Source organism: Carcharhinus amblyrhynchos, chromosome 3 (genome assembly GCF_965287045.1).
Source record: "Carcharhinus amblyrhynchos chromosome 3, sCarAmb.v2.hapA, whole genome shotgun sequence".
Classification (NCBI taxonomy): Eukaryota; Metazoa; Chordata; class Chondrichthyes; order Carcharhiniformes; family Carcharhinidae; genus Carcharhinus; species Carcharhinus amblyrhynchos.
The window spans coordinates 4,573,902-4,585,671 of NC_137326.1; the positions used below are offsets into that span (position 1 = coordinate 4,573,902).

The window sequence follows — 11,770 nt, forward strand, 5'->3', positions numbered from 1 at the left end:
TGGTGTCATCAGCAAATTTCGACACCCTACACTCGGTTCCCTCCTCCAGATCATCTATATAAATGGTAAAAAGCTGAGGCCCCAGCACCGACCCCTGGGGCACTCCACTAGTCACCATCCGCCAATCCGAATAGCACCCATTGACCCCCACTCTCTGCCTCCTATTTGACAACCAATCCTCTATCCACGCTAACACCCTACCCCCAACTCCATGTCCCTCGACCTTCTGCAATAACCTCTTGTGAGGTACTTTGTCAAACGCCTTCTGAAAATCCAGAAAGACCACATCCACCGGCTCTCCTCTATCCACTGCCCTAGACACATCCTCATAGAACTCCAGTAAATTTGTCAGACACGACTTCCCTTTAATGAAACCGTGCTGCGTCTGCTCTATCAAGCAATTCCCTTCAAGATGCCTCGCAATTTCCTCCTTAATGACGGATTCTAACATTTTACCTACCACAGACGTTAAACTAACCGGCCTATAATTCCCCGCCTTTTGCCTGGCACCCATCTTAAACAACGGCATAACATTAGCCGTTTTCCAATCTTCCGGCACTTCCCCGGAATCCAGCGACGTCTAGAAAATAACCACCATGGCATCCACTATCACCTCCGCCATTTCTTTCAGAACCCTCGGATGCATTCCATCCGGTCCTGGGGACTTATATTCAATCAGCCCCTCCAGTCTGTCGAGCACCGCCTCTCTAGTAACAGTAATGTCATTAAGACCCTCCAGTCCTACCACCTTTCCATCACTAACACCCAGCAAATTATTCACGTCCTCCTCCGTGAAGACAGAAACAAAAAAGTTATTCAATACCTTAGCCATATCCCCATCCCCTACCACTAGGTCCCCTTTCTCATCCTCTAAAGGACCAACGTTCACCCTAGCCAGCCTCTTCCTTTTTATATATTTATAAAAACTCTTGCTATCCTTTTTTATATTAAGCGCTAGCCCAGCTTCACAGTTTCTCCTACCCTTCTTTATCAACTTCTTTGTCAATCTTTGTTGACATTTAAACCTCTCCCAATCCTCTTCTCGCCCACTACTCTTAGCTACTCTAAATTCCTCCACTTTTAATTTAACACTTTCCTTCACCTCCTTCGTTATCCACGGCTTATTACCTCTCCTCCTACGGTCCTGTTTGACCATCGGAATAAATTTCCGCTGAACACCAAGAAAGATCTCCTTAAAGATCCTCCACTGCTCCTCAGCAGACCCTCCCTCCAACGCGCTCCCCCAGTCCACATTCGCCAATTCTTCTCTCATCCTACCGTACTCCCCTCTATTCAAACAAAGTACGCGTGTCCGGGAACCCACTTTCTCCTCCTCCATCTGCACCAGAAACTCCACCATACAATGATCACTCTCCCCAAGAGGATCCTTCACCGCAAGGTCCCTAATTCTACCCGCCTCATTACATAGCACCAGATCCAAGATAGCTCGCTAGGACTAGGGGGCACAGCCTCAAGATAAAGGGGGGGCGGTTTAGAATGGAGTTGAGGAAGAATTTCTTCACTCAAAGGGTGGTGAATCTCTGGAATTCTCTGCCCGTTGAAGTGGTGGAGGCTACCTTGCTAAATATTTTTAAGACGCAGGTTGATGGGTTTTTGATAAGAGAGGGGATTAAGGGTTATGGGGAGAGGGCGGGAATGTGGAACTGAGCCACGACAGATCAGCCATGATCTTATTGAATGGCGGGGCAGGCTCGAAGGGCTAGATGGCCTACTCCTGCTCCTATTTCTTATGGTCTTATGTTATGTTCTTACCCTGGTCATTCTTTTATTCCTGACCTACCTATAGAAAACTTTAAGATTTCCTTGATCCTACCTGCTAAAGATTTCTCATGTCATCTGCAAATTTACTATACCATCCTTCTACACCCTCATGTGGGTCATTTATAAAAATGACAAACAGCAGTGGCCCCAAAACAGATCCTTGCAGTACACCACTAGTAACTGAACTCCAGGTTGATGGGTTTTTGATAAGAGGGGGGATTAAGGGTTATGGGGAGAGGGCGGGAATGTGGAACTGAGCCACGACAGATCAGCCATGATCTTATTGAATGGCGGGGCAGGCTCGAAGGGCTAGATGGCCTACTCCTGCTCCTATTTCTTATGTTCTTACGTTCTTATGAACATTTCCCATCAACCACCACCCTCTGTCTTCTTACAGCTAGCCAATTCCTGATCCAAACCGCTAAATCACCCTCAATCCCATGCCTCTGTATCTTCTGCAATAGCTTACCGTGGGGAACCTTCTCAAACGCTTTACTGAAATCCATATACACCACATCAACTGCTTTACCCTCATCCACCTCTTTGGTCACCTGATCAAAGAACTCGATAAGGTTTGCGGGGCATGACCTACCCTTCACAAAACCGTGTTGAATATTCCTAATCAAATTATTCCTTTCTAGATGATTATAAATCCTATCTCTTATAATCCTTTCCAAAACTTTGCCCACCACAGAAGTAAGGCTCACCGGTCTATAATTTCCAGGGTTGTTTCTACTCCCCTTCTTGAACAAGGGGACAACATTTGCTATCCTCCAGTCTTCTGGTACTATACCTGTAGACAATGACGACCTAAAGATCAAAGCCAAAGGCTCAGCAATCTCCTCCTTAGCCTCCCAGAGAATCCTAGGATAAATCCCATGCGGCACAGGGGACTTATCTATTTTCATACTTTCCAGAATTGCTAACACCTCCTCCTTATGAATCTCAATCCCGTCTAGCCCAGAAGCCTGTATCTCAGTATTCTCCTTGACAACATTGTCTTTTTCTTGTGTGAATACTGACGAAAAATATTCATTTAGCGCCTCTCCTATCTCTTCAGACTCCACACACAACTTCCCACTACTGTTCTTGACTGGCCCTAATCTCACCCTAGTCATTCTTTTATTTCTGACATTCCTATAGAAAACTTCAAGGTTTTCCTTGATCCTACCTGCCAAAGATTTCTCATGTCCCCTCCTGGCTCTGCTTAGCTCTCTCTTTAGGTCTTTCCTGGCTAACTTGTAACTCTTGAGCACTCTAACTGAGTCTTCACGTCTCATCTTGACATCAGTCTCCTTCTTCCCCTTCACAAGAGATTCAACTTCTTTAGTAAACCCACGGTTCCCTCGTTTGACCACTTCCTCCCTGCCTGACAGGAACATACTTATGACATGTCAAGTGCTTACCTAGCTCCCAGTGAATGTGAGTACACGCTGTCTGCTTCAAGCTGATTATAGGAAAATGTGAAAAGTAATCCTCTGGACTCGACAACTCCACATTCCCACTGCCTTCCACACTCTAACCTCCAAAAAACCCAAACTTGTTCAAAAACTGCTCTCCATATCTTGCACCAAATCCAACCTGTCCGTCATTCTTTTCCCCATGAACCAGCTTTGGCACCTGGACTCAAACTTAAAATGCTCGTTTCTTTAAAGTATTTTGTTTATTAGTCACAAGTAAGGCTAACATTAACACTGCAATGAAGTTACTGTGAAAATCCCCTAGTTGCTACACTCCGGCGCCTGTTCGGGCCAATGCACCTAATCAGCACGTCATTCAGACTATGGGAGGTACCTGGAGCACCCGGAGGAAACCCGCACAGACATGGGGAGAATGTGCAGACTCCCCACAAACAGTGACCCAAGCCGGGAATTGAACCCAGGTCCCTGGCGCTGTGTCACCGTGCCTTCAAGGCCGCATCTTTTTTATCCCCAGAGATCCCTTGTGAACTCTCCATTGAATCTCCAGCCTTCTGCGCATTCCCATCACCCAGTCACCAGCAACTGTGCTATCAGTAAACCTTGGCCAGTTCGATAGTGATGCACTGGCGTCACTCTTGGCAACGGGCATGGAAATCCCCCCCCATACAGAGTGCGTTCCACTCTCAATGCTGCTTCCAAATGATGTTCAACATGGAAGAGGGATGTCCTGTCAGGTAGAAGGGGTGGGGTCTTTGTGGTTAGGTGGTGATCAGCAGGATAGTTCCTTGCCCATGTGTGACCTGATGCTACGTGACTTCAGGGAATCAAGAGTCAACATTAAGGACTCCCAGCGTAACTCCCTCGCTCCCACATATCAGTGTTCCATCATCCCTAGGGTCTGTTTTGCCAGACTTCCCCAGGATTGGTGATGGAGAAGGTTGGAATGTTGAGTGGAATTCTGCCATCGCGCCCATGGCGGGATTGGCAGCGGGCAGCAGTGGGAAATCTAGTTGGGGGGGGGCCAAAACTCAGAAACCCGCCAGGATAAAATCATGAGGCAATTCTCCCAGTGGTGGCTTACCGGAAGGTCAATCCCCCCGCTGGCTGGTAGCATGAATGTCAGCTGCATCTCATGAACCCTCATTAAAACAGCTGCCCACTGGCAGCGAAGGTTTACCAGGCTGGTTCCTTGGATGGTGGGACTGGTGTATGAGGAGAGATTGACTGGGTTAGGATTGTTTTCGCTGGAGTTCAGACAAATGAGGGGGGAATCTCATAGAGGCTTATAAAATTCTAACAGGACTAGACAGGGTAGATGCAGGGAGGATATTCCTGATGGTGGGGGAAGTCCAGAACCAGGGGGTCACAGTCTGGGGATTCAGGGTAGACCATTTAGGCTGGAGGTGAGGACACATTTCTTCACCCAAAGAGTGGTGAGCCTGTGGAATTCATTACCACAGGAAGTAGTTGACGCCAAAACATTGAATGTATTCAAGAGGCAGCTGGATATAGCACTTGGGGCGAATGGGATCAAAGGTTATGGGGAGAAAGCAGGATTAGGCTATTGAGTTGGATGATCAGCCATGAGTGTGATGGATGGTGGAGCAGGCTTGAAGGGCCGAATGGCCTCTTTCTGCTCCAATCTTCTAAGTTTCTATGCACTGTTCCCCACTCTGCCAGGGCAGACTGGCACCTGCCTCCATCTCCATGCCAGACTGGATAGCACTGTGCTATTGGACTCATGGATCCTCCTGTGTCACCGAGTCAGACCAGTGCTGTGCCTGGGGTTGGGATCTCCATCTCCCCAGTGCCACACAGCAGTGTCGATACGTGACACGGCACTCTGCAACGAAGTTCCGAAGCTTGACGGAGGGTGAAGCGCGAGGTGAGGCTGGGGGTGAGGGGGGAGCCTGAGAAAGCATGGGTGGGTGGGTGGGTGGGTGGACTGAGGTGCGAGCCTTATTCCTCTGGGCTGTGATACCCTCACTGTCAGGTGAAGACACTCTGGAGAGGATGATGTGAGTGTGCTGGACTGGTGTTCAACTGTGGCACCGACTGAGGGTGGGCGAATTAGCTGCTGTCCCACCAGGAGAGTCAGAGGGGAACTCGCCTGTGAATAATTAATGAGGTTGCGAGCTCTGGTATTGGTTAAATTGTCTGATCCAGCCGGCTGGTCTGGGTAACTCATTCTGGCACTGACCAAATCTTGAACTTGACCATTAGAACATAGAACATTCCAGCGCAGTACAGGCCCTTCGGCCCTCGATGTTGCTCCGACCAGTGGAACCAATCTAATGACCCTCTAACCTAAACTATTCCAATATTATCCATATGTCTATCCACTGACCATCTGAATGCCCTTAAAGTTGGCCAGTCCACTGCTGCTGCAGGCAGGGAGTTCCACTTCCATTCCATTGTCCTCAGCGACCTTGCCTTCCATTATTGAGCCTCTGCCAAAGTTTCTCCATCTCAAAGCCATTCGCACAACCCCTCTGCAGCTTTAGTTTGCTATGATTGGCACAGGTACTAACTCCCACTGTCCATCCGTCCAGGTCCCACCGTGTGACATTGACATATTTTGGTTTTTCCAGGTAGCCAACTTTCAAAATGATCCCCTCAGTTACCATGGACCTTTTAGGATAAAGTTCACCGTGCAGGTATTAGAAGCAGTGGCCAAACTCGAGAAGATTTTGCCCTCCATTAGTTGGCCGATGTTGATTTTACACGGTGACGCGGATCGGCTGTGTGACATCAGGGGCTCCATCCTCCTGTACAGGTTGGCCTGCAGCTCAGACAAGACATTGAAGGTGAGTCTTTTACTTCCCTGGGTGCCCACGTTCACCTGGGATCTTCCCTACAGTCCATTATTTACTGTTGTGAGCACTGAGACACTGAAACGTGGAAGCTAGAAGCAGGAGTAGGCCATTCAGCCCTTCGAGCCTGCTCCGCCCTTCATCTTGATCATGGCTAATCATCAAATTCAATATCTGATTCCCCCCTTCCCTCCCATATCCCTTGATCCCTTTAACCTCAAGAGATATACCTAATTTCTTCTTGAAATCACACAATATTTTGGCCTCAACTACTTTCAGTGGGAGTGAATTCCACACATTTACCACCCTGTGGGTGAAGAAATTTCTCCTCACCTCAGTTCGAGAAGGTTTACCCCTTATCCTCAGACTGTGACCCCAAGTTCTGGGCTCCCTCACCATCGGGAACATTCTTTCTGAATCTACCCTGCCTAACCCTGTTAGAATTTTATCAGTTTCTATGAGATTCCCCCGTCACTCTTCTAAACTCCAGTGAATATAATCCTAACCCACTCAGTCTCTCCTCATCCTGCCATCCCAGGAAGCAGCCTGGTAAACCCTCGCTGTGCTCCCTCTATAGCAAGGGCATCCTTCCTCAGATAAGGACACCAAAACTGCGCACACTACTCCAGGTGTGGCCTCACCAACGCCCTTGGCAATTGCAGCAAAACATTCTGACAGGATGGCCAGAATGGCAGCCAGCCTGAGGGTAGTGATGATGACACAATGTTGTCTGTCTCAGGGTCTGCCGCTGATTGCCAGCACCAGAACAGAGCAACACCACCTCCCCCGCCCACTTCACTCAGCCGCGGTGTCCCCCTGCTGTTCACTTGCGCACTGAATGTCGGATCCATCCCACTGGATCCTTTATCAGAGAACGCTGCAAAATCTCAGCAGGGATGGCAGCATCTGGAGGGATGGAAAACAGAGTCAATGTTTCAGGTCCATCTGGCTCTTCTTCGGGGCTAGAGAGGGAGAAATGGAACCGTAGAATCCCTACAGTGCAGAAGGAGGCCATCCAGCCCATCGGGTCTGCACTGACTCTCCGAAAGGGCATTTTACTCAGGCCTTCCCTTCCGCCCTATCTCCCTGTAACTCTGGGGTGGGCACGGTGGCACAGTGGTTAGCACTGCTGCCTCACAGCGCCAGGGACCCAGGTTCAATTCCAAGCTTGGGTCACTGTCTGTGCGGAATTTGTACACAACCCCCGTGTCTGCGTGGGTTTCCTCCGGGTGCTCCAATTTCACCCACCACCCCCCCCATCCAAAGATGTGTGGGTTAGGTTGATTGGCCATGTTAAATTGTCCCTTAGATTATGAAGGGGCTAGAAGATAATGAAGAGGATGGATAGGGTACAGGTAGAGAGATTCTTTCCGCTTAGAAAGGAAACCAGAACTAGAGGGCACAGCCTCAAAATAAGGGGTGAGGGGGGTTGCAGTTTAGAACAGAGTTGAGGAGGAACGTCTTCACTCGGTGGGGGGTGAATCTCTGGAATTCTCTGTCCATTGAAGTGGTGGAGGCTACCTCATTGAATATGTTTAAGTCACGGGTAGATAGATTTCTGATTGATAAGGGAATTAAGGGTTATGGGGAGCAGGCGGGTAAGTGGAACTGAACCACTTCAGATCAGCCAATGGTGGGGCAGGCTCAAAAGGCTAGATGGCCTACTCCTGCTCTTATTTCTTATGTTCTTATTAGGGGGATTAACAGGGTAAATATGTGGGGTTACAGGGATAGGGTCTGGGTTGGATTGTAGTTGGTGTAGGCTTGATGGGCCAAATGGTCTCCTTCTGCACTGTCAGGATTCTGTGATCACCATGTATCTACCATGGCTAAGTCATCTAACCTGCACACCTTTGGACACTAAGGGGCAATTTACCATGGCCAATCCACCTAACCTGCACATCCTTGATATGTGGGAGGAAACCAGAGCACCCGGAAAAAATCCACGCAGTTCAAGCTGGGAGACTTGAGAACATCATCTTGGTTCAGAATCCAGTGGAGGACTGAGGGAGCCCTGCACTGTTGGCGATGCCATCTTTTGGATGCCATGGTAACCCAAAGTCCACATCTGTCTTCTCAGCTGAATGAAGTAAATTCCATGGCACAATCTCAAAGAAGAGCAGGCAAGTTCTCCCCAGTGCCAACATCCAACCCTCAACAACACCTCATTATCATGTTGCTGTTTTGGGGATCTTGCAAATTGGCTGTCACACACTTGATTTGATTTGATTTATTATTGTCACACGTATTAATATAGTGAAAAGTATTGTTTCTTGCACGCTAAACAGACAAAGCATACTGTTCATAGAGAAGGAAACAAGAGAGTGCAGAATATAGTGTTACAGTCATAGCTAGGGTGTAGAGAAAGATCAACTTAATGCAAGGTAGGTCCATTCAAAAGTCTGACAGCAGCAGGGAAGAAACTGTTCTTCAGTCAGTTGGTACGTGACCTCAGACTTTTGTATCTTTTTCCCGATGGAAGAAGGTGGAAGAGAGAATGTCAGGGTGAGTGGGGTCCTTAATTATGCTGCTTTGCTGAGGCAGCAGGAAGTGTAGACACAGTCAATGGATGGGAAGGTGGTTTGCGTGATGGATTGGGCTACATTCACTACCTTTTGTAATTCCTTGCAGTCTTGGGCAGAGCAGGAGCCCATACCAAGCTGTGATACAACCAGGAAGAATGCTTTCTATGGTGCATCTGTAAAAGTTGATGAGAGTCCTAGCTGACATGCCAAATTTCCTATGTACTTCACTACAAAAGCATTTCATTGGCTGTGAGGCACTTTGGGACATTCTGGGGTGATAAAAGGTGCCATAGGAATACAAGTTCACCTGCATAATGGTAGAAGTAATTAATTATATATGAAATCCTAGTTCAATGGTTTCATTGATCTGTGTTTGATTACGTTAGTCTTCTGGCTAATTTATGTTTGCTGTGCTTGATTGATTAAGCTGGTTATTGCCTCTGGGAGATAAACAGTACCTTCCATAAACACCAGAGAATCTTGAGCTTCAAACATATGTGTAGAAATCCTGTAGTTACTGAGATACGTAAATATGCTGTACGTAATCCTGATACAGTTCAAGAATGGTGTCATCTTTGCATTGAGCTACAGTAAATCAGATATATAAAAGGATACAACAAACTGGTGAATACACAACAGGATGTTTCTGAGGATGATGAGTTACATTCATTACAGAGCAAAATACTACAGTAGCTGCACTAAAATAGAAAATGCTGGAAATACTCAGCAGGTCTGGCAATAGAGAGGAATAAAGTTTCAGATAGGTGACATTCCACCAGAAATCAGATTTGCAGCATTCAGGGTATTTTGCTATTATCATAGAATCCCTACAGTGCAGGAGGAGGCCATTTGGCCCATCAAGCCTACACCGACAACAGTCCCATCCTGGTTCTATCCCTGCAGGTCCCTGGTGCTGGGAGGCAGCTGTGCCAATCACTGTGCTGCCATTGTATTAGTATTTAATTCACTGCGCCTTCTTTTCCGGGAATACCCCCCTTCATTTAATCCCTACAGGGTAGAAAGAGGCCATTCGGCCCATCAAGTTTGCACTGACCACAATCCCACCCAGCCCCTATTCTCATCACCCCATGTGTTTACCCTAGCTAGTCCCTTTGACACTAAGGGGCAATTTTAGCCTGGCCAATCCACCTAACCCACAGGTCTTTTGACTGTGGAAGCACCCGGAAGAAACCCACGCAGACTCGGGGAGAACGTGCAAACTCCACACAGACAGTGACCCAAGGCGGGAATCGAGCCCGGGTCCCTATCGCTGTGAGGCTCACTGTGTCAGCGTGCCGCCCCACCTTGCAGACATTCTTCTCTTGGCTCCGATTGGGCAGCACGGTAGCACAGTGGTTAGCACTGCTGCTTCCCAGCCCCAGGGCCCTGGGTTCGATTCTCGGCTCCGGTCACTGTCTGTGTGCAGTTTGCACATTCTCCTCGTGTCTGCGTGGGTTTCCTCCGGGTGCTCCGGTTTCCTCCCACAGTCCAAAGATGTTGGGGTTAGGTTGATTGGCCATGCTAAGAAATTTCCCCTTAGTGTCCAGGCTAGCGGGATTAGTGGGTATAATATGGGGGTAGGGCCTGGGTGGGGTTGAGTTTGGTGCAGACTCGATGGGCCGAAGGGCCTCTTTCTGCACTGTAGGGTTCTATGATTCTATGATTAGTATTCCATTTGCTTCCTTTACCCGTTCCAATGCCAGTCTCTCAGTGACGCTACCTAGCCTGTCTCTTCTGAATCTGTTTCAGGTCTTCAATAAGTGTTTCCACCAGCTGCATCGGGAAGTGCCCAGAGTCCAGGTGGAAGTGATGGCGTTGATTGGAAGGTGGATCGACGAGAGAATGCCATCGACTCGACAATGAGTCAAGTTTGAATGCAGAAAGTTAACCAAGGAACCAATTTAATTGATGTTAGGGATGGATGCGTTCCATTGGGGGGGGGGGGGTGGGGTGGGGTGCTCTGGGGGAAGGGGGGGGGTGGTGGAGTGCTCTGGGGGAAGGGGGGTGGGGGTTGTAGAGTAAGACCAAATTCAAACCGTGTAATTATCAAAGAAAAAGCATTTTTGTAAGAAAAGACAACTATGTTAAAACAAGTACCTGTTTCGGGACTGTGCCCCAAACAAAATGATGAAACAAAATGAGGTACAATTAGACCATTGGAAGCAGTGATTAGATTGATTTCTGTCTCTGTGCGAACCCGTTGTTTCTGACTGGGGAGATACACGTCCTCTGATGGCCGTCAATGTTTCTCAGTCCTAGTCTGCGGCTCATCGGTTCCGCTCACCCCGCACCAAGGGCCCCTGCTGTTATTGCAGGGTCGCTACAGTGTGTACTGGGGGAATTGTGGGGGGCAATGCAGGTTGGGGGGGGGGGAAGGTAAGGTGGGGAGGGAATTGGGGTTGCCGGGGGTGGGGGGGGGAGTGGGGTGCAAGGAAGGGATTGAGCAGGCTTAACTCTTGAGATCCATGGTGACTTCTGAGACCCACCAGCCCTGCAGTGTGTGTAACCTTGTCAACCAAACTGCTGGGGAGGGGGGAAGGTGGGTGGGGTGGGTTATCACTCATTCACACCAGTGTATCGTGATAGGTGAGACTGCAGGGCTCCCTCACTCTCTGCTCGGTTCACTGCAGACAGGACCACTCATTTACCATTTGCACAGAAATGCAGACAGAAGCATGAAATGAATTGCCAGAGTGCACTACGAAAGCTCCCGGGATCCTTCTTCCAGCGCACTTCCTCTTTCCCAAGGCATTTTCATATCTTTGAAACTGAGGATCAAACTTCTGGTAGAAATGCTGATTTGATTTGTGCCGTCACGTGTCCCTGACCCACATGAGGGTGTGTCGGACAATGTAATAATACAGGGGAGGGCTCCCGCTCTCTGTAAGTACCTGTGGTCACTGACCTGCCTGCCAGTGGAATGGTTCATCATTTTTAACACCTCGACTGAATCCCTCTTCACCCTCTCCACTTTACCGAGAGTCCCAGCTTCTCCAGTCTCCCCGGCTGCTAGCTAAAATGTTCGATTCTGGGATCTGCTGGATGAGGTGGCGGGGGGGTGGAGGAGGATGGCCAGCGCCTGACCAGGCAGAGATGGGAAACCACTCCAACCTTGCACTCAAACCAGTGAGTTGGTGCTTTGGTGAGATGCAGGGGTAGACTCGAATGCCCCCCCCGCCACCGCCCCCCACCCAGAACCCTATAACCCCCACATAATAAATGAAAGGCA

The 11,770-nt window shown here is 48.7% G+C and overlaps 1 protein-coding gene across 1 annotated transcript in view; it reads left to right on the forward strand.

Moving 5' to 3' along the window:
* Positions 1-10,424, forward strand: part of LOC145341306 (monoglyceride lipase-like) — a 36,668-nt gene extending 26,244 nt beyond the window's left edge. The window contains exons 6-7 of the mRNA XM_080186226.1: positions 5,795-6,010; positions 10,291-10,424. Coding sequence (XP_080042352.1) covers positions 5,795-6,010; positions 10,291-10,404 — 330 coding nt within the window. The 3' untranslated portion in view covers positions 10,405-10,424. The remainder of the gene's footprint in view (positions 1-5,794; positions 6,011-10,290) is intronic.
* The last annotated feature ends 1,346 nt before the right edge of the window (positions 10,425-11,770 follow it).